Source organism: Atta cephalotes (genome assembly GCF_000143395.1).
Source record: "Atta cephalotes unplaced genomic scaffold scaffold00012, whole genome shotgun sequence".
NCBI lineage: Eukaryota > Metazoa > Arthropoda > Insecta > Hymenoptera > Formicidae > Atta > Atta cephalotes.
In genome coordinates this window covers 3,500,553-3,525,312 of record NW_012130076.1, presented here as the reverse complement: position 1 = coordinate 3,525,312, position 24,760 = coordinate 3,500,553, and the positions used below count along the sequence as shown (strand labels likewise).

Sequence of the window (24,760 nt, the reverse complement as noted above, 5' to 3'; positions counted from 1 at the left end):
CATACTGATCAGATATTATAGATTTATAGCTGGATCAACAACTCTGAATTAATTTTTACATGATTAAATTATAATTAACAGCAATTTTGTAATAAACGTTAAAATAAGGATTTTATTCTTTATTTCAATGTACAATTTTTCCTTGAGTATGAAGTTATTATATTATTATATTAATATTATATATATTATTATTATATAATTTTCAGTTTCTATAAAATATATATATGTTATATAAATGTAGAAATAAAACGATCCTTGAATGATCTCAAAAAAGTAACAGTTTCTTTAGACTGTTGCGAAGAATTAACAAAAACCAAAGCGCAGTACAAAACTTTTCAAGTGATCGCAGAAGAGCGATTCAACTCAGAACTGTAGTTCCATACTTCCGTAGTGTTTCTGCTTTATTAGGTAAGACACGCGCCATGTAACAACAAATCGCAACTCAAAGAAACTATACATGTGATGGTTAATACATTGGGAATAACGCTTTCGCGCGCGATAGGATAATGTACGCGATAGTATCGCTTCCCTCGTAAAAGCAGGAAGGGAGAAATTGCTACGTATTCGAAACGGCGGAAGTTACCGTCAGCTACCTGACACCCGCCTCGGAGTTTGCGGCAAACTAATTTCGTAAACCTCCTGATAACCGGTGCATTTAATCGATGCCGCTCTCGAAATGAATCTATTGCACGGATTTTATGGCGCAACACTTAAATCCGGAAAGCTGCCAGGCGGATAAAAATAAATTCACTCTCGCCCGTACGTCGCCGTTTTGTAAGAGAGTCCCATATCTATTGCAACGCCTAACGCGATTAATACACAGAGAAAACTTATTATTATTAAGTTCAACACATTTCGCAAACAGCCCACTCATTTTTATGTTAATTTAACATAGATAAATATATTTGATAGTAACGCAAATTGTGTGTGTAAGAAATTAACGTAAGATAGTAATTATGTAAAATATAACATTTCATTGACAATTTGGAAGCATAACTTTTTTTTAATAAAACTAATATTTCAATGTGTTAAATTAAAACATATTTCATTTATTTATCTTATGAAAATTTTCATTTTAAAATATTTTCTATTTTTATATAATTTGTTCATTTATAAATTGTATTGTTTTGATAATAAGAAATGAATATCAATTTAACGTAAAATATTTAAATAACACATTTTATGTTAAATTAACATTTAAATTAAAATTTAATTATGTTAAAATTCAACAGTGATTTTAACACAAATATAAATTACTTTTACTAAGGATTGGAAAGTACTTTTTAAAAGTATACAGTAAAAAAAAATTGTGTATTTGTGTTGGAAACGGTTTACTCATATTCTATGTTAATAGTTTGTGTTGAAATTTTGTGTATTGTATATATAATTCATGTTAATTGTAAAAAACATAATGAGATTGTTATTTAAAGATTTTGTGTAAAATTAGTAGTCAACATTTTTTAATGTCAAAATGATACAATGTGTGAATAAGTGAACAAGTAACATAAAAATAATGTGTTTTAAAAAGTGAATTCTAACAATAAGACAAATAAACAAAATACGTATTAATTTAACATATCATAAATATTAATTTTTTGAAAAAAAAAATACTTTTACAGTTTATTTACAAATTATGTCGATATTATCTTTTTTGTATCTATTCTCTTACATAATATTTGTGTAACCTTCTAACATATTCATCTTCTCTGTTAAATTAATCCAAAAATTTGACTGGACCGTTTACGGCGGATTATGTTATTATAAATTCGTTACATTTTTTCGACTAGTTAATTAATTTACCATTATTTCTTATCGAGTCAAAAAAGTAACTAACACCATTATTAGTTCTCAAAAATAATTCGTTATAATTATCATTACTTAAAAAAATAATGGTTTGTTACAATTCCGTTACTTTTATAATGGTAAAACAAGATTAGTATCTGATGCAAATTAAAATCTAAAGATAATATTCAGAATATTTAAACGGTAAATATTGACAACAACAGTAAATATTAAAACAACTCTTAATAATCTTGACATATATGTTGTGAAGGTCACGACAACATTTTACTTCAAGATCGCTCTTCGTTAAAAAATTAATAACAAAAAAACTTGGCAATGTAAGTGTGTATTTAATTGTATAACTTAAATTGTAATTATTATATAACAAGCAACAGTAATTATGAAAGTACGCCCATTTGGAGAAGGGGAAGTGGGATGAGACTCGCTTCGCGTATAAACAGGGGAAAGTATAAAATAATAAGGTACTTGAGGCGAATAAGGCTCACCTAATTTATTTTATTTTTTTTTAATTCTATTTTTGGAAATATTGAAATAAACTAAGTAAGAATCAAATTTTCATTTCATTCACTCAAAATAAAATATAGTGTTTATATAGAATATGTGTAAATAAATGAAAAAAAATTTTATTAAACTCTGATATTATGCATATGAATATATTGCTCAAATCAAAAATAAATTACAAATGACAAGAAAGTAAACATTTTCTTTCTAAATCATTTTAAAATGATTATTAATCGTAGAAAGGAAATTTCTTAGAATTTACTCTACTCTCAAATATCTTTAATTTTGTTTTTAATTAACTTTTTAATCTTCGAAAATTTCTAGCAATTTGAATGCAATTTTGGCTTTTTAAAAGATAACAACATTGAAAATCGTTTTTTGTTTTCTGGTGTAAACTCCACACATTACAAACAAATAATAATAGCTATAATAATAATCACATAAATGGGTCTTATTTAATAAGTATATTGTTTAAAAAAAAATATTTATACTTATTTAAAAAAATTAATTTATTAATTATTTTCCATAATTAGGAAAAGTTGAATAATATTATAATGAATTATAATAAATTATGAAACATTGTATACTGATAAATTTTGCAGCGGATTGTTATAAAAATGACTCATACTAGCCTCATACACACAAGTTTTTGTTATATTAAACAAAATATGTTACTATCGATTCCAATTATTCTTTAATTTTTTTTTATCTACTTTTTATGACACATCTTTTAATAAATTTAAAAGCCTTATTTAGTGCCTAGGTCTTATTCCCCTCAGGTATTTTATTTAATATTAATATATGTATAGCAGAAATAAAACGTTATTTTTAAAACTTTTTTTGTTAACAACTTTTTAACAAAGAGCGACCATCAAGCAAAATCTGTTGGAGGTTACTTAGGGTCATGACTTTGATAATATCAAAGTGAAGATTATCGAAGCCGTTCTGTCGTCATATTAACAAAAAAAATGTCATATTAACAAAAAAATGTAATATTTATGCAATATTCTTGATTATTAAATGAAAAATAGAACTCAAATCATATCTGAAAGCAAATATCATCTAAATTTTTCATTTAAATCGATTACAAAATGTAAGTATGTCAGAAATATCAAGCTGATAACTATATTTATGTGTTGAATTAGGTATATCCTGTCTTGAAATTGGTTTCAAGTTCTTTACAACTATAAATATGAGCCTTAGATAAATACTAGAAAATATGATTTCTCTTGTCAAGATGAAGAGTGTAAAAGTCATTGGTATATGTACATGCATACATATCTATATTATGATACACAAACAAAAGTTATGATACACAAATTAGACCAGGCAATTGTTTGCGTTTGACCGTGACGGAAGTGAGCCATAAGTATCTTGTTGTTAGAATAAGGCATATGCAACTAAATTCTGTAATTAATACTTTTTTCCATGCGATTATTGTTGCGATAATTTTTTATACTCCCGTTATAATAACTGTTATTCAATACAGAAAATGATAAATTCTACTGATTGTATGAAATAAAAATGCCGTCAATTTTGTATAAAAGTCTTACAGTATCTATATGTATATTTAAGAAACTCATATAAATAAGATTAGGCTTTTTTATAATCTAGTTATGTGTAAAGATAATCCCCTCTCTCATGTAAATGTCATGGTTTATATAGAAGCAATTTCCAAGCAAGATATACAATCTTTCATAGTGCATGTTAATCGTCAGCAACGAGATTTTGGAAAAAGTATTAATACGCAAGAATTGTGGAAGTACAGAAATATTGTATGTACGCGAAAATGAATCTTAAAGCACGTTTATTATTTGTGTTTATTATCGTCATATTAATGCACGAGATAACATCTAAGCAATTATATCCATCATGTAAGCATTCTTCTTTTAAACATGACATTTTTTATTACGTTACTTATTTCAATATTCTAATTATTATATAACACTAATTTTATTAAAATGTATATTCTGTGTAGGCTTGAGCTAAATATATAATAAAAAAATTAAAGTTATTAAATTCAAATTCGTATATCACAATGAGAACTTTGACAAAAAGATTTGTATGTAATTTATTCGTTATTGCTTATTTTAGTATGCCTATTGCCTATGAATACGGGTCCTTGTAGAGCAGAAATACCGAGGTACGCGTACAATTCAGCTTCCGGACAATGCGAACAATTCATATATGGTGGCTGTCATGCAAATGCAAACAATTTCAAAACTATATCCGAGTGTGAAATGACATGTAAAACTATATAACGATGGACAAAAATGATAAGCAAGAGACTCAGTAAAGGCTTAACAAGAAATTTATTTAACCTAGCTATACACACTCTTTTTTTTATCCTTACATACTCTGGGACTCCATCCATATTTGTTACTGTAATTTTCGTAAAAATGAACATATTTCAATTATTTTTTTTTCAATCGATGGAGAATTGATTAAGAAATAAGATATATAAAAGTCAATAGAATTTTAAGAAACTTCGTACAGATTTAAAGAAAAAAAAAGTTCAGAAACATGAAAAAAATTTCAATTTAGTAAATTAGCATTGGAGTTTTTGGCATCTCAGTGTGTATAGTTCAGGTTAATAGTATATACTTGGAAAAAATGTGTCGAATTTAACATAAACCACATATCGAGCTTTTGGCTTAATTTAACACAAGATGAATATGTTAGAAGGTTACACAAATATTTTGTAAGAGAATAAATACAAACAAAATAATATTGGCATAGTTTGTAAACAAATCGTGGAAATATTTTTTCAGAAAATTTATAATAACATGTATATTAATATGTATTTCATTTATTTGTTTTAAGAATTTACGTTTTAAAACATATGATTTTTATGTTACTTGTTCACTTACTTATAAATTGTGTCATTTTGACATTAAAAAACGTTGAATATTTATCAATTTCACACAAAATCTTTAAATAATATACATTACATTATATTAAATTAAAACTTAAATTAAATTAACACTCAAATATGTTAAAAAATTCAACACAAACTGTTAACATAGTGGAATTTCCGTTTCCAACACAAATATACAATTTTTTTACTGTGTAAGAAATTATAATTTTAGTGACGTAATGTAATTAAATGTATATAATAAGAACAAAAAAAGCCCTTATTTCTGCATCATTGTGTATTCTAATATGATCCAATAGCACTTGTATTTATATTCAATTCCTAAACATATTTAATATTCTACAACTGTCTTTAAAGTTTTTCATGTAGAATATTAGATACGTTTAGGAATCGCACATAAACGTATATAAACGAATAAGTGTTTGAGATACTTTAACACAAATAAAAAGACTAATGCTTGTAATTTTTTACCTCTTCTTTTTTTCTTTTTTTCTGTCTTTCCTATAATATTAAAGATAAATAAGAATAAAAAAGAATATGTATTTTACAATTTCAAAACTTTTATAATTTGTATAGTATTAATCCTTAGTACATGCGATGAATTTTCCAATCTTTTACATAATGAATCATTTGTGACTGGGTTAATTTTTATCACTTTTAAATTTTACTTTTTTTTCGCTTTCAGAATATGTAAGAATTATATTAAGAGAGATAGATTTTCATATACTTTAATATTCTCTTGGAAAATATTTATAGGATTATATATTTATAAATGTTGTAACTAAATATTTGATGCTCTTTTCTAAAAAAAAAAAAATGCGCAGAATGATCTAATCATATACTAACTGTTAAACATATTATATTTTCATTATATTATTATTACCAAATCAGTAAATAGATTGTGATTTATTCTGTCTATCTACGTATTTAGCACATATTCTGATACTTACTTTATTTCATTATTAAATTATTATATTATATTAGAACGTATTTAAAATATATTTGAAATAAAATGGAGAAAATAATCCTAAATCGAAAGCGGGCATTAAATATTATTATACTTCAACAATAAATATGAATATATTATTAAATATTATTACATTTGAATGTCATAAAATTACGTCACAATTTATAGCCATCATTAGATTTTTGATAAAAAAATATATATAGCTTTCGTCAGTATACACCTGATCGCTTCCGGCTCTTTCAATTTACAACGGCAAAGATGATCACTTTGTGATTTGCATAACTTAGAATAACTTTCTGCATGAACGAGACTATAGTCCTCTATAAAGAAAGTTGCTTTAAGTTATGTAGTACACACAACTTGCTACATACATCGCGAAGCAATTTTATCGCGAAGAAATCATCCAGCGTAATATATGAGGAAAAATGAAAAATAAAACAGAAAAATTTATATATTATTTGGGGTTCAATCCCTGATTCAGGTAATATTTTTCGCAATAAAATTGTTTACAGATTTTTGTGTTCATAACAAATAAATATTAAATCATGCTAACATTAATAAAAATGATAATATTGCCCGTCCTCTCTGGCTTGTGATTTCTCATAGCAATGCAATATTTGCCGAGAGGGCATTAGTATACAGACATGCTTCGGATTTGCACTGTACGTGTTACATTATACATTATACAGTACAGTGTATTAATCCGCAGATATTCATTTCAAGTAAATGTTAATGGTATAAATAGTAAATACTATTTGTCTGTTTTATATTTATTACGTAAAATACAATACTTGTATTTCAAATAGTAATGATCGATTGACGCATTCTTTAAATAAATATTTCTATTAGATTTGTATCAATTGTTTTTCTGTACTGTGTTAAAAAAAATATTTATTTATTTAATTATTTTCTATCTCAACTATTTTCTTCAGCAGATCACAGTAGTAGTCTGACTTATCGATTCCATTTAAATTACATTGAGCCGATAAATCAGATTATTACTATATTAATTTCCAAAGAATACATATGTCTGATATACATTCAAAAAACATTTTGAAATAGACGTTTTTAAAACTTTTCCAAAAGACATCTCAAACTTTTGGAAAGACATACGTCTAAAAATTATTCAAATTTTGAAGCATGAAGCAATAGCTATTTATATTATCGACTGTAAATTTTATTTACCTAGAGAACATTGGGAACGTCTTAAAAGATATCATAAAGATGTTTTAAAATTCATAAAGTTTATTCTACAATGTGCTTTTTGTTCTCTGTTTCTTATTTTTTGCTATTATTTACTTGTTTTGCTATTATTATCTTGTTTTTTTGCTTTTTATCTGGTTTTTTGTTTATATCGCTCAAAATAAAAGTTAACGAATTTCGAAAGAAACAAGAAATATGTAACAAGAAATACAATTGCCGATAAAATGGTTGTAAAAGAGAAAAAAACAAAAGATAAAAAACAAAAACAGGAAACAAAGAGTACATTGTAGAATAGGCTATTTCTTTGGAAAAAAACCTATTAAAAAAACGTCTATATGGCGTTTATCTGCTAGTTGAAATAGAAAATAAATATATATTTTTCAGTGCAGGAAACAATTGAAATAGATTTAATAGAAATATTTATTTAAAAGATAAAATTATCTATAAAATATCCTATTTAAAATATTTTGCATAAATATAAAAAAGATAAATATTTACTATTTACATTAACATTTACTTGAAATAAGATACTTATTATAATTTAAGAAAGTTATAATTTAAGAAATAAAATATAAAATTACAAATATCTGTATTAATATTAAGAATTAATATTAAGATGCGAATTAAATATTGCAATAATCTACAAGTACAAGTTGAGTTTCAATTACCATTTGATCACGATGCCACTAATCTCGGAGTCAATTCGTTCCATTGTTCACTACGATCTATAAATGAAGAGTGAATTTAATTATTAAGTTGGCGAGAAGAGGTTTCGTTTAATTTCGTTTTAACGACCGAAAAAATTTCTGTATTTCGAGATAATATATGATTGTTATTTCGTATTATAATGCAAGTTAAATGTAAAAGTATGAATTTGTGTAGATTATATTGATATCCGAGAATCTATTTGTTAATTATTCATGCGATATACTTCCGACTGAACAAGTTTTGCGTAAACAGATTATCAGTATATGAATACCGAATCTATATAATTAAGCAATAGTTAAATATCGAAAAAGAATTAAATATAGACAATATTAAATATTAAATCTCTGGATTTTAATTACTATATTTAATTGCGTCACTCGTTTCAGAGCTGATCCATCCCGCCATGTCATTCCCTATCATTCGCGTTCTGCGGCACGAATGAAATGTAAATGCGATCAAAACAGTGAAGCGGTTTCATCTCCAACCCGCAGTTAACTTCACGCGTTAAAAGCGACGCGGCGCGCTACGTATCGTGATTTTCAGCCGAACCAATATTGCGAAAAATGCGTTTGAACGAATGATTAGTTTACCAATGCTGAATCTACATTACGCGATATTTAAAATTTAAGAAAAGTTAATTTTATCTAGTTTACTATTTACCGTCACATTAAACTAAATCCTATACTCAGTGAAAAATGGAATACGATAATAACATTGAATATTTTTATAATACGACATAAAACATTACCATTCGAGAGTTTCAAGAGTTCTTAAACAATCTTAAAGCAATCGGTTCTTGAAATGTTTTTGCATCGCACGTGAAAATAATAATTTAATAATTGATTTATTAATTAAGTACCTCATTGGCAAATTCTAATGATCCTTTTTCTTGTCGTTTTATTTTCTGATAGGGACTCTCTGTAAGATACTTTTCGCAGAAAGATTATATAATAATTAATTCGAAATCAGGGATGTTTCTCTTTGCGAAACATGCCGCTGCTCAAGTCGCAAAAGCGTGAAAACCACAAATTACGTGCTATTTATATGGACATGTCAACTGATATCGCCACCGCTTATATACCGGCCAATGATCGCGTGCCTCGCTACGGACACTGTATTTGAATTCTTATTGGATGGACGCTAGTTTTCAGATGGAATAATGAAGCGCTACGCGCCGAAAAATTCAATTTTTTTCGAAAATTAGGTCTGTGAGTTTCTCGAGAAGCGCTCATATTCTAAATGCACTTTATATGTTTTATGGCAGTGCGAATTTAGCATTAACATATAGTTCACCTTACTATATACTATATAGAAAGATAAAATGTCCTGAACACAGACTATAAAAATCATATTCTTTTTGAAAGTTAAAAATGAATTAGAGAGAAAATAGATGATCATAAAGACTGTACGAAAAAAAGATCAAACTTATAAATATGCTATTTTACAAACACATAGCAAAGTTTTAAATTAGTAATGAAAAATTTAATGCTTACAAATTTACCGAAATTTACAATCAATAGTCGTTATTTATAACATATAATGAATCAAAAAAGCTTGTTTATACATTTATTTTCAATTCAAATTTTCAAGAAAGAAAAAGAAAGAAAAAAAATGTAATTTAGTATTATAAATTGACCATTTTAAGCACACTGTGCAAATATAGAAATATACGTATCACTTTTTCAAATCAAAATATTATAGCGGTACATTTTACTAAGTTTTCTCTATTGTTAGATAAATTTTTAATAAATTTTGAATTTTGTCACTTGTATATAAAGTATAAATGAAATGGAAAACAACATTAAATTTCTTTTTATATATGTGACGTCGGAATAAAATAGATTCAACGAAATTATATCTTAGTGTTAATCTTTCAAAAGCGAATGAGCATAATTATTACCATGATACGTTTCATATTTAACAATAAATATAAAACTTAGTGGAATTATATTGCTATTAATATCTTAATTCTCTTGAAGAATTGTAGTATAGAATTTTAAGTAATTATATACTTTTATATTTACAAAATGTTTAAATGATTTACAAATTATAATTTATATTATACTGTTTAAAGCAATTTAACACATAATTTAGCACTGCGATTTATGATGAACTTGCATATTTATTTTCGATACCGTGATACCGTTTTATCGTCAACACCACAATTAAACTGTGACGTAGTTATGTAGTTCTCAAATCATTAATAGATGTACTGGCGCTAGTGTATGAGCAATTTTGATGGTTCTATGTAAAACGTCGGGATGGCCTCTCTGGCTCTCTCAAGTTTCTCTCTGATCTCAGCGACCGAAGCGCCCGTCGCGCGTACTGAGCTCGTGAGGTAAAGAAATCGTTTAAACCGTTCATGATTTGACACGGCAAGATAGTGGGTGCAGCCTCGATTAAATCGTTTTGCGCTCAGATTGCTGACCAGGAATATATCATACTGCAAGGTACGGATTGCCGCACGGTGCTGTCCGTGCACCTCGTGGAAGACGTTCTCTGCTTATTCCAACGGGGGGGCACATAACCCCCCTCGGTTCCCCAGTAAACTTATTTAACAAATAACGAGTTCTGCTGCCCCGCGTCGTTCTCCCACGGTGTTCTCGCACGCGTGTTCACTCGTGTTCTCGTGCCGGTCCGCGTTTCATCCTTGCGCAACGTCCACTGTGATGAACTGTTGTTGTTTACCCGCGATCCATAACCTGTCTTGCCTGTATAATAGTAATAGTGACTGAGGATCCAGTGCTAGCTGTTATTATTAATGATACGTAGTTCCCATACGATGCAGATGACATTTCAAGTTTCTCTTGGTCACTAACAGTTTGCAGGCGTTACGTAAGAGGTTGTTTCACTGATTATTCACAAATTTCCAGTGATATGAAGAAGGAAAGACCGTGACAGAAGGAATTTGAAGATAAGCATAGTCCCGGTGAATGCAGGAATATGCCTTCAGCTACCGGTGTGTACAAGCACGATGTACATTTGATCTCTATTTGCAACGTAAAGAAAATGTAGTAATCATATATGATCTTTGCGGTGATACTGGATAACGCTTTATAGATTAAAGAGTTACGTATACTGGATCAGGAACATTAAAAGTGAAATCTTTATATATTCAATTGATAATTGAAAGACATACGCATTACAGGAATATGGAAGCAAAGTAGATAAAGGACGAGTTTCGAGTGGATGAAAAGATAGATGTAATAAAGGAAATAGAAGTCTCATATGACATTGTGTTAGTATGTGAAACTATTGAAAAACATGCATTTGTCAGTACCAGAGAAGATGTGATTTTTTTTGCAAAATTTGTGAAGAACATATATTTGTTTGAAGCTGCAGTTCAAACAATCAATTTAACGTTAAAAAAATTTATCGTTAATTGATTGAAAATTATGTAATTATATTACGAATAAAGAAGTCATTTTTGGAGGATGTGTATTTATAATTCTGTATAAATATGAATATTGTATGAATATTTAATTCTATTTCAAAGAGATTTTTGTTATAAAAATTTCACTTTTATGTTCCTGGTACTCAAGTCTTATGATAGCAGTCTGTAAAATTAAATATATATATTTCATATATTTTGTCAAATATTACACTAACAACAAATTAATTAAGGAATGAAAAGAGAAGCATAGAATATTTTTATTATTTCTATATATCTAATATTTAATTTATTATTTTGTTGTGAAATGAATTTTGTTATGAATGAACTTTTAGGTGGGACCAACCAAATAGGGCAGCAAAAGGGAGGAGGGAATATGCCCAGTAATGAAGAATGTGGAATCAGAGATGTATGGGGACATAATCTAGAAGAGGAGTTTCGTACAATTCGTCAAGTCGTACAACAATATCAGTATATCGCAATGGATACAGAATTTCCAGGTGTTGTAGCTAGGCCTATTGGTAAGAATGCAATTTTTGTATTCCATATAAAATAAAAATTCCATAATGGAATATGTTACTTTTGGAAGCATGTGCAAATTGCAAGTTTTTTATTTGGAACAGGAGAATTCAGAACCAATGCCGACTATCAATACCAGCTCTTACGTTGCAATGTAGATCTTCTACGAATAATTCAACTTGGTCTCACATTCCTTGACGAATCGGGGAATACGCCGGGCGGTAGCTATACAACATGGCAATTTAATTTTAAATTCAACTTACAGTAAGTGTATGTTATTAACATTAACCTAATTCTTAATTTAAGATAATTCAAAGTTTTTTAAATTTTTTAAAAATAATTCCGGTAATAAGGTGTGTATTTTATTGTTACTAGTGAAGACATGTATGCACAGGATAGTATAGATATGCTACAAAATAGTGGTATACAGTTCAAAAAACATGAAGAGGAGGGCATTGATCCTTTAGAATTTGCTGAGCTATTAATGACATCAGGAATTGTTCTTGTTGATGACATAAAATGGCTATCTTTTCATTCTGGCTATGACTTTGGTTACTTACTGAAACTCCTGACGGATCAAAAATTGCCACAGGAAGAAAGTGAATTTTTCGAGCTTCTTAGGATATACTTTCCGACGATATATGATGTAAAAGTGAGTTGTTTTGTTAAAAAATAAATAAATAAAATTAATTAAGAATAAACGAAATATAAAAAATACGTTTTATTTTTATATTACATAGTACTTAATGAAATCGTGCAAGAACTTGAAAGGCGGTTTACAAGAAGTGGCAGAACAGTTGGAAATTCAAAGAGTAGGTCCTCAGCATCAAGCAGGTTCTGATTCCCTTCTTACTGGAATGGTCTTTTTTAAGATGCGAGAAGTAAGTAAAATTAAATTGCTAATACAGTATAAACTTTAATAATAAACTTTAATAATAAATTTTAATAGAAACAGCTAAATTACTAAATTTAGTTTAATAATATATAATTTGTCAAATAAAATTATAAAAATAATATGTACGTAATAATATTACGTTCTTAGATTGCGAGTTCTTAGTATGCGAATCAAAATCAGGATATAAGATATCTTTAAAACGTCTTATGTCTCGATTTTGGTCATATCTAGATTTATATACGTAAAGTTCTAATTTGTTTCTGACTTTTATTTTAGATGTTTTTCGAAGATAATATTGATGATGCAAAATATTGTGGACATCTCTATGGTTTGGGAACATCATTTGTCATGAACGGATCTGGCGGATATATGGACAGTAATGGAGATAATGCCTCAACGTCGTAATGTTAAAGAAAGAATCAACCGTAACAGAGAGATTATTTCATTACAAATAAAATGTTATAAAAAAGTCTTTTCACTTAATGATGAAGTGTGGTTCATATCCGCAATATTATATTGACATCATTGCTGTAGGTTCCATTCGCGAAAAACAATTTAGACGTGTCTCTTTAAGATCTCTCTCTTTTTTTAATTTTTTTGAATTCTTTCTGTGACTTTTATAGATTTCTTCTGTGATACGTACCATCAATTGAAAAGATTTACAACAGCATAAAAAATGTAATATAATTTTTTGTAAACATTTGGACAATATTGATATAAGATACCGTCGCAGTACAAAAATTCCATAATTTCCCCTACTTTTAAGATCCTTGCCGTATACATATTTAACTACTCGAATGATGCATAAAAAAAGCGAGAAAGTTGCTTAACATACCCAAACCAAACATAATTTACAGCTAAACGTATTAGTAATGTTTGATGTGTTCGACATTTACAGAAATATTTCGTAACCGATTTTTTTGCAACTTGTTACAAACATTAAGCAGATATACATCTCATTATCGTATATGAATAATACGATTAATAATGAAAAGATGTGTTTCTCTCTCTTGTTGTAAAAAAATATTTAATCGTTGAATATGAACTCGTCGAACATTATTGATGCACCCTATACACAAGCAGACGTATCTATTACTGTTAATATGTATATTTATTCTATGATGCATTTGTAGCGCGATACATTTTAAACGCGAAAAATTCGTATTATATATTTTAAAAAACTGCAATGGAGGAAAGTACACCGTTTTTAGGCTGTCCGCGATTTTAAGTTGAATATATAAAATATATTAATATAAGAGCATCATACATTTTTATTATGCATATAACGGATACCGTAAGTGATGCGTTAATGTAAAAAAAGTAATACGACTTTAAAGATGAAGTAGCCTTCATATATAATATTTGCTTATATACTGCACGTGTTTTATTGTAAAACCTGTCGTCCTCAAGAATGCAAGAAAGAATAAAAAGATTTTAGTACATTTTCGAACTAATCGTACTAAAAATATCTGCTTTGTAAATATGACAGTTGCAAAAATCGAATAAATAATTTGCCTTTAAAATGACGAATTTTAATCTATTTACGACAGCAAATTGTAAACAACAATCGTTTTATCGACGAAATATGTTTTCTCGTAAGTGGAAACGCCCTTCTTGTAAGTAGAACGTACAGGTCCTTACTTTCCCGTTCATTCTACGCACCCATCTGTAGTAAAGAGATAATGTTATCATATTAGAGCCGATGATATCAGTACCTGTTATCGCGACCTGTTACTTGAATCCGAGTATTCAGTCTCGTTGTGCGTATTAAAGTAATTAGTCGGTACACCGCGCTTTACGAAAATGCGACCTCGAGCGTCGTGGAAAGAGCTCGATTGCATTTTCGCATTATTAAAATGGATCCTTCTTCTCGCCTGTCTTCTCTCATTAACACCACGTAGCATTATCGCGCAAAATGAAAATGAGACGTTCGAAAGTGCGTTTGGATTGAATTTACCTGAATCGAATGAAAACCTAATTGCGAAGGAGAACGTCGATTTGCCACCGCAAACGAAGGAGGTTCCTTTAGAGGCCGAAGATCTAGCTGTGGAGGAGAAAGAGTTAATTCCTGTTGAAAAGAAAGACGACGTAGAAAGTTCGGTGCAAGTTTTGACGGAAGTTGAAAATGCTTTTGCAGCAAAAGGCGAGTCCGCAGTGGATTCGCCCACCGTTCAAATAGCTTCCGGTAGAATAGCGAACGAAAAGAATGGAAAATATGTAAGATACGGTAAGTAATTCGTTATCAGTGGGCGTGACCATCGTTTCGCAATCAGTATAATATTAAGCAACAATAGTTGCTTAATTGCTTGCTGAATTCATTTTCTATTAATTTCTCTTTTGAAACGATTGCATTTTTCTGAATTGCTCTATTTCTGAAACGGTCATTTAAAATAATCTGACACGAGTTTCAACATTCTCAAGTTCCTGTGTACTTTTTACCTCGCGCACTATAAAAGAAAATTCATATCATTGCTTATCACACGGTGTATTTATCAGTTACTCACTTTAATGTGAATCGAGGATGATTCATTGGATGAGACGAGCCATTTTGATAAATCATAAACTCGTATGGATTAATGATTTAATTAAAGATTGGTTTTTAATCAAATGCTTTGATTATTTACATTTATTCTTAATATTGCAATGATATTGCATACATGTGATTAAGAATGAAATTCTTGTTCGAATAAAAATATATAAAATATTTACAATAATTGTTGAATAAATATTGTTTAATATTATGCAATAAATGATCGATCCCCTTTTTCGATGCATACTTACAGATTCAGATTCACCTGACGCTAATAGATACGCGCCTCGTCCGGATGATAATCCACCGTATTATGAAATACCAAAAGATAGATTGGAAAAAATTCGATCTGAATTCATGTACTGGTATTTTGATAAAGGTGGTGCTGATGATATGGGCGATTACCAATCAGCTCTGCAGGCGACAAATCTGCAGATCCATAAAAACTTGAATTTCCAGTTACCTTTCTTCGGCTTTAGATACAACTATACAAGAGTACGAGACCATTTTTATAATTATTTATATAATTTCTAATATCATAAATACTTAATATTTACATACGTTAATTTAAAATCTGAATTCATCAATTGAATATCCGAACGTCGATATCCTTTGTAACAATAAAATTGAAACGTAAGTCAAATATTAGAGGATAGTGACAGAAGCGTAATCGAAGTTTCTAAAAAATGTTTTTTTGACGTTTTCTTTTACGTTTCATTGCCTTAATTTTTCTAAAAGCTTCGTTTATGCTTTTTTAGAAATTCTTCCCTTTTATTTACGTTTTGGCTTTATTTTCGTCATCCATACACATTTATTAAAAAAGAGATAAAATAAAAATTTATTTTCTGTTGAATATAATGTTAAATGAAATGTAACGTTTTAGTTAACTGTCAATGGGTACTTGGAGTTTAGTGATCCACCAGAGTACCTTACATACCCTCTGGTTTTTCCCGTTAAAGATTGGCCTAAAAAGAATGACCCTGCTTTTATCGGCATTTTCTTCAGTAAATGTCGCATAGGAATGTTAAGAGAAAACGATATCGATCATAGGAAACCGGGAGTGTATTTTAGGTATGGATATATAAACTTTAAAAATTACCGTATCATTTTGGAAATTTTTATTATTTTATACATGGATTTCTCAAAAAGCCGAAGAGATTTACGAAAAATAATTGTGCTCTTTAGGCTCGAGAGGGATTTGCAATCGAGAACCGATCAGTTCGGCGTAGAAATGCGAGAGCGTGTCATGTGGGACATCCGTGAGGGTGTTATTGGCGCTGATTCATTCATACCCAAACACGCTCTTATTGCAACGTGGAAAAATATGTCCTTCACGGGTGGTATCGATCTATCTCTTCAAACAACTAACACATTTCAGCTAGTTTTGGCTACTGATGAAGTCTTCACTTATGTTATCTTTAATTACCTTAACATTAAATGGACGAGTCATACCGAAGCGGGCGGTGATACAACACAAGGCGAAAATGGAGTCGCTGCATTTGTAAGCAATCGCGGAATAAGGATAAATTTTATATCATATATTTTACTTCAATTTTACGCAATCCAAGTTAATTATCAAGTCAATAAAAATATCATAAAATATCATAAAGACGTTTGAGACATATACATATCTAAAAAATCTGAAAGACATTATAAAAACATTTTCTTCTCTTGTGTGTTGTTTGGGAAAGTAAAATTCTAGCAGTGCAAAATAAGAACTATTTCGAAAGAATAAAGATCCATTTGATAAAACATAAATTATTTGCAAAACTCATTCATCACAGGTAGGATTTAATGCTGGAAACGGTACTCAAAGCTACGAGTATAAGCCTTATTCTCAGGCAACTACGATCCGTGATTTAACAAGCCGTGGCTGGGCTAATGGTTTTCCAGGACGACATATTTTTAGGATAGATGAAAAAATAATGCTGGGCACCTGTAATAAAGACATTGGTAAAAGAGCAATTGTTTTTAATAATTATTAATTAAAGAATGAATAAATATTTTCATTGTGTGATAATGCACAGCCGGAGCTCATCTGCCGCTGGTTTTCGCTCCGGAATCTGGAAACATGTTAGGAGGTACCGTCGTCAACATCACCGGTCCGTGTTTCAACGAGAGTCAAAAGATCAAGTGCCGTTTCGAAAACGAAGTAGTGATGGGTACAGTAGTAGACAGGAATCGCGCGATTTGCGTACAACCGTTCTTGAAGTACGAAGGTTACATACGTTTTTATATCGCCATCGATAGTGGTACTTACGATTGGAAGGGAAAATATTTCGTCGGTAAGATCTCTCTTCTACATCATAATAATTTTTACTCTAAAAAATATGTATATGAATTTCACATTATGTGGTATTTATATAATTCTCATCATATAAACACCAACACGATGTACATTTAATATGGCATTAAATCCATATCATTTATGTTGGTGTTATATATAAAAATATGGATACGAATTTTTAAATCATGAATTACTTTAAATATATAATTTACCATATTGATATAAACACTAACATGATGTAAATTTAATATCATGGAGCCTATGATGTTAAATTTGTATCATGTTGATGTTTATATCAACAGTGAAAATTATATTTAAGATTTATGTTGTTAAATACACACTCCATATTTTTTTGAAATGTGTATACGTTTCTTCGATTATATTAATCATATGTAATAGAGAAGTAATAATGTTTCTATTATCTTCAATAAGATAGCGTATAACTTTTATTCATAGAAACTCCAGCAACGGCAACGGAGAGGATTTTCTTTACTGATAAGGAGGCCGTTCACTTGAAGAACCCGGAGGAAATAAAAATCACATGGAACGCGTATAATTTAACTACCAATTTCGGAGCAGGAATACAGATATCCTTATGGGGATACAGAGAGACCAAGACCACACCCGAATTTGAATACATAACGGTTTTAGAGGTTTGTCCAAGACAATCTGAAACGGTGAAAAGATGAAATAGCGATAAAATTATTATATACATTTCAGAAATCGCATACCAATATTGGTAACTATGTCATCAAACCAGTCAAATACAGGGACGAGTACAATCCATATCATATGGACATGGTGTTTGGCTTTATTCAAATCAACTTGACCGAACCGCACTTATACTCCGGACTATCGATAACACCGTAGGTTTATTAAGATAAAATATTTATATTCTGATGGTTTGTTTAAGATCGCGTTTAAAGATTTTAATCTTATATAGGAGTTTATGGAGCAGGCCGATTCCGCTCGGTTGGTATTTCGCTCCTCAATGGGAACGGCAATATGGGTCACGATGGGCTGCGAAAATCTGTGACAAATGGATTATGCATGATCGATATCTCAAAAACTTTGCCGCCGAAGTGGCGCTTTGTCCTTGCATCCTAGATCATGCTTTGTACGACAAAGGTCGCTTTCTTCCGGATTACAATTGTGACAAAGACTCAAATATAGATTGCTATTATAATCAACGTGCGACTCACTGTGTGAGAACAGGTGCGCCCAAGTAAGTAAAGCCTTTCCGTTTGGGAAGGACACTCTATTTCTTACACACGCATATTTCATACATATATTGCTGCGATAAAAGTGACACATCTTAAGCAACTTTTCAATAAAGCATTTTTTAAATTCTGATTTAGAACATTTTAATTAGAATAGAGTAAATATGCAATTTTTCTAATTTTACTTTCTTTCCTGTTATACTTTCAATTATAATGTATTCCTGATAAAACTATGAGTTCTTAAAATTCGAGTACTGCTAGTTTAACGCAAATTTCTTATCAAAGTAATAAGAGATCATAATAAGGGATGAAACACTTTTTTATATAAGTGAATGAGTTACATATTGTTTTTACACAAAAATATGTTAGTCTTAATAGATCGATTTCTTTGAAAAATGTTAATATTTTATTATTTGTTACTTTTATTAACGATATGGCAACTAATATTGATATCTCGAACAAAAGCATTTACTTATAAATCACAATAAAGTACTACTTACTATACAACAGCTTAACATATAAACTCTTGATGCACTGCTTACTCCTACTATTTTAGTTTGGACGGTTCGGAGCAACAATGTTGTTACGATCAAAACGGTTTTCTCATGCTGTCTTATGATCAGCAATGGGGATCGCGACCGCATCGATCTCACAATTTGGGCTTCTTCCCGTGGAATGAGGCTAACAAGGTCCCGACTCTGTCGCAATGGTGGCACGATGTAGTGCCTATGTATGCGTGTTGTCTCTGGCAGGAAGAACAGGCTGTCGGTTGCGAGACGTTCCGATTTGAACGGAGACCGTCGCAGGATTGCATTGCCTATCAATCGCCGGGGGTGTCAGCGATATTCGGTGATCCTCACTTCGTCACGTTTGATGGTGTTGAATATACCTTTAATGGTAAAGGCGAGTTCGTTCTGCTACGAGTGAATGATGTCAGAGATAAACTCGACGTACAAGGTAGATTTGAGCAAATGCCGAAGAATATCTATGGTGACGTAATGGCAACGCATCTTACCTCGGTAGTAGGTAAGTTTCTGCATGAAAATTTTCTGACGTTCTGTTAGCAACTTTCCAGGTTCAAATTGCTTTCTTAATCCTTTGAAACTAACAGTGAATCTATTTGACCTCATTCTTTGTATTATATCTGCAATTTAAATTATTGTTAATAAAATAAACATACACACTGCAATGTTATAAAATCATAAATTATATTATTAAAATAAATTTAGTATTTATACACACGCACACAAGTTATATTATTTTAATTTCTTAAAATTAATTAATGTTGTTTAGCATATAATTAATTAACTGGATCTCACAGACTCAGCGTAATCAATAACTAATGTGTCGTTACTAATGTTGATCATCTTTATCTCATCATCTTTAGAGGGTTAAAGTGATCTTTCGGCCTTTGTCTAATATTAATACCGCTTACATTACATTAATAATAATGTATGTAATAATGTGATGATAATTAATATATCTTGCAGTGAGAGGTAATAATTCCGCTACCATCGAAGTTCGTTTGAGACCCAAGCATGCGCAATGGCGATATCGGCTTGATGTCTTCGCAGATGGTCAAAGAATATACTTCGACAGACCAGCCTTAAAATTCCAACATTTCCCCGGGGCTGTCGTTTACACTCCCACGTATATTTTGAATCAGAGCGAGGTTATTATTATGCTCGATACTGGTGCTGGTATAGAAGTCATTGAGAACGAAGGATTCTTATGCGCTCGAACATATCTACCATGGACATATGTGGTAAGAAGAGAATGATTTTTTTCTATTACATAGTATAAGGATTGAAATTAATATACATATAAATATACAGTAAAAAAACGGTGATAGTTTAGGACCAAAATGTGTAATGGAAACGTATGAAATCGGTCAATCTTTATAGATTTAGACGTGCTGAACTCGAATATAAAGTTTGAAATTCTCCAAAGTCCGGGGAACTTTGTGCAAATGCCATTTTTCTACAAAAAAAATTGCATTTTCACAAAAATTATCCAGACTTTGGAGAATTTTAAGCTTTACTTTGTAGCAAAATATTTCTGTTATACTCTTAAAAATTGCAATTTTTTTGCAATGTAAAAGTCAATGTTACACGACAATAACACAAACAAAACAAAGATGAATGTTCGTAATAAAATAAAAAATATTATATATATTATATAACAAAAAAATTTTTTTAATAATTTTTATTTAATAATATAATATATATAATTATATAATATAATAAAAAAGTCAAAAAATTTTTTTCTTTTTTTTATTATAAAGTATTCTGGAAACCATGCTACTTTCATTTCAAACATTTTTTTCTTATCTCTTATAGTTTTGACGATATTTATTTCAAAAGAGAAAACCGATATTTTATCGGTGTTTTACCCTTAAAAGTGAAAACGGGCACATATACAAAAATACGTGTTACTTTTATCTGGAGAATAATATTAAAAGCTCATTAAGATTAGGGGGAGACAGTTGAGTCTCTTTTCTTGTAAGAGATACTCAGTAATTGCCACGCAGTGTATTTTGGGTAAAACTAATGCTGATGGTGAAAAAGCAGAAACGCATTCCATGACCATGCAGTACGGACATTTATCTTTGTTTTATTCATGTTATTGTATGCCGTGTAACATTGATTTTTACATTGCAAAAAAATTGCAGTTTTTGAGATCATTATAATAGAAAAAGAGATTTCTTATTCAGTTACTATTTGTTCATTGGGAAATATAATATTTTGCTGCAAAGTAAAGCTTAAAGTTCTCCAAAGTCTGGGGAATTTTGTGAAAAGCAATTTTTCTGCAAAAAGAAAAATTGCATTTTCACAAAGTTCCTTTGGAGAAATGGACTTTGAAGAATTATAAATTTATATTCGAATTCAATATGTTCAAATCAATAAAAATTGACCGATTTTATACGTTTCCATCATAGGCAAATTTTGGCCCTAAATTGCCACTGTTTTTTACATAAAGTATAAGTACTAAAAAATCTGTTTTTTTAAACTGAACTTCTTGTATAGTGTTATATTTATTTTTTCTTTTTTTCACTAACGTAGAGAGAAAAAGAAGAAAGATAAACTTTGCAAGAACTTCAAAAAAGAATAGGCCTATTATTTACTACAAATCTATGTTTATTAAATATTTTTTCATTGTAGAATAAAACCAGAGGACTTTTCGGTATTTGGAATTTCGATCCTCTAGACGATTTGACAAATCCGTTGGGATATCAAGTCCCAATCAATAGTGTAAATCATTCAGAAGCTATTCATACAGATTTCGCAATACAGTGGATGTTAGAAGACAAAGAGAACAAAGTGTTAGGTGCGGCTTTATTTCACAGAGAGTTTGGTAGAACGGCGAGCTATTATGCTAATCGCACATTCAAGCCGGAATTTCGAAAATATCCATCAGAAATACTCCCAGTGAATAGAACGTACGATATTAACCGCGCGATTGATCTTTGCGGTGATTCGTATCAGTGTCAATATGATTACGTTATGACGTTGAATCGAGATTTAGCACATTTTACTCGAAATTATTACGACACCTATACTCAAATCCGAGCGTTGAACAATAAAGAAAGTAAGTAAACAATTCACAACTTTAAGTATTACTATTTCTAAACTTAAATTAAATATTTAAACATATTAAAAACTTTTTTTGTCATCCGCTTATATTATATAAGTATATATTTTTCATTTTCAAGTTGTATCTTGTGGTATACTGGAAACACCACGATTCGGACGTAAGAGCAATTTCCTATTTGTCCCTGGAACGAAAGTAAGTTTCGAATGTAATCAAGATTTCATACTAATTGGTGATCAACGTCGAGTGTGCACACCGGAAGGACGATGGAACGTCCCGGAATACGGATATACAGAATGCCTTCGTAAGTATGCTTGCGTTATTATTTAATGTATCAGTTTCTCACTGCAATCTCACCTGCTAAATGATCTTAAACAATTAAAGGTACAAAAATAAGAAATGCAATAAGGTATAAGATAAAGAAAATAATTATTAATGATAGTGCATTTATCAGACTGATGAATTCGAGAGAAAATTCAAATTCTATCAATTTGTTAAATTGTAAAAGTCAAATCTGATAGTAATTAATCAATAAGAATTTGTTTTTGTCAAAGTTAAGTTCATAGAATTGCTAACAAACAATCCTGTTGAATGTTTTAACAATGATTTTTGTAGCTCTCTTTTTTTCCCTTTATTTGATATCTCTTAACGTAATCTCTTTTCCTATTTCCTCCGATTGATTTTCAAATTAATATATTTCCTTCATTTTTGTACTACAATTGATACGCTTGTTATAATATAAATATAGGTCAAATCGAGTACGTTCAGCGTACAGCGTGGACCGTAATGGGCATTATTTCCGCCGTGTTAATACCCGTGATGGCCTGCATCGCCGGTGGTTTTATTTATATGAGAAGGAATCAATCGCGGGGAGGTTCGATGAAATCTTGGCGTTATTCCGAGCGCGATTCTGGTATCGACAATGAATCCACGTTGAAACAGAGCGCGCCGTTAAAATCGTACGACGATAGGGCCATTACTCCAATTAGCGACACTAGTACAATTGAGACTAATAGCGGCACTAGAAAGCGCCGTAGTTACGACAGAGTGTACCGCACCCATGAACCCCTACCCAATAGACCGGACATTGACTTCGAGGATAAAGAATGGGACCTGAAGGACCCTATCTCACTCACAGGGTCAGATTCGGGCACGGACTCGATTAGAAAAACAGGAAGTCCTTCGAAAGAGAGCGACGTTTAAATGATATTTATCTCTTATGTCGTAGAAATGTGCAACCTACTGAAAAAATTTTTCCATTTTTATCAATGTAGATTAATTTTAATCTCTGTTTAATTTATTCTTTATTTCTAATTCTTGGAACTGAAAAAAAAATGAAAAGTAAGTTAAAGAGAATAAAATTTAAATCTACAGTAGTAGAAAGTATTAGTAGTACGTATAGTTGCAGTACAAATGATATATTCTGTTTAGAAATTGATTTATTTCCACGCATCATTTTGAATCAATATATGTGTGTGTATCAGACCATGACAATACATTGTATATTTTGATTCTAATTTCAAACATATACATCTTGCACGCATACATATAAGAATGTCTGTTGTACACACGTGAAAAAGTAATATATATATATATATCCGTAAAAGTTAAAAGCCAAAATTAAACAAAAATTAAGCAAAAATATATGTCAAATTAATTAAAACGTATTTAATGAAATTAAATAGAATGTTTCGGTTTGATAAAACCTTCTTCAGCCATTACAAATGCTCAATCAATCGGCTATAATTAAAACAGACAAAAATTTTTTTCATCTGTATGTTGCATATTTTTACATCATGTTTTATATGAAAATTTTCTTTATTCTATTTTAATTGTATTCGACTGATTAAATGTTCATTGCAGCTGAAAAGGGCTTTGTTAGTTAAGTCGAAAGTTCCGAAAGTTCATTAAATATATATGTTTTATTAATTTGACATTTTTATTCGTTTTTATACTAACCTTTTAATTTTATATATTTAATACGAGCTACTTTCACTCTTTATATTAATAAATCTGTAACAACATAATATCTAATATATATTGATCGAAAAATTAAATTGATGCGCGACTGATTAAAATCTAGCATAAAAACAACTATTGATAATTTTTTCTTTTTAGAAAATTATAAGATAGGTAATATTTTCTAAACATATCATTTTCGTCATCGTCATCGTTCGATTTATGTGTAGTTTTATAAATAATAGAGATATTACATATCTGTATACTGTTCTTGCTGTGGAATAGAAATAAAGTATTAACTGCATTTAAAA

General features: G+C 29.8%; 3 protein-coding genes across 3 annotated transcripts; all 3 read left to right on the top strand.

Moving 5' to 3' along the window:
• The first annotated feature begins 4,081 nt into the window (after positions 1–4,081).
• Positions 4,082–4,565, top strand: LOC105617202 (trypsin inhibitor-like). Its single transcript, XM_012198768.1, has 2 exons — positions 4,082–4,178; positions 4,399–4,565. Exons 1-2 carry the CDS (start codon positions 4,082–4,084, stop codon positions 4,563–4,565), a joined length of 264 nt encoding a protein of 87 aa, XP_012054158.1.
• Positions 4,566–11,000: 6,435 nt separating this feature from the next.
• LOC105617200 (CCR4-NOT transcription complex subunit 7) lies at positions 11,001–13,267 on the top strand. Its single transcript, XM_012198766.1, has 6 exons — positions 11,001–11,016; positions 11,784–11,969; positions 12,072–12,231; positions 12,343–12,619; positions 12,708–12,848; positions 13,139–13,267. Exons 1-6 carry the CDS (start codon positions 11,001–11,003, stop codon positions 13,265–13,267), a joined length of 909 nt encoding a protein of 302 aa, XP_012054156.1.
• A 1,398-nt stretch (positions 13,268–14,665) lies between these two features.
• LOC105617201 (protein mesh) lies at positions 14,666–23,693 on the top strand. Its single transcript, XM_012198767.1, has 14 exons — positions 14,666–15,089; positions 15,646–15,887; positions 16,276–16,463; positions 16,578–16,893; positions 17,177–17,345; positions 17,420–17,677; positions 18,136–18,332; positions 18,400–18,545; positions 18,623–18,904; positions 19,456–19,925; positions 20,390–20,664; positions 22,061–22,487; positions 22,612–22,794; positions 23,239–23,693. The coding sequence occupies exons 1-14, from the start codon at positions 14,666–14,668 to the stop codon at positions 23,691–23,693; spliced, it is 4,032 nt and encodes a 1,343-aa protein (XP_012054157.1).
• Positions 23,694–24,760: the final 1,067 nt, after the last annotated feature.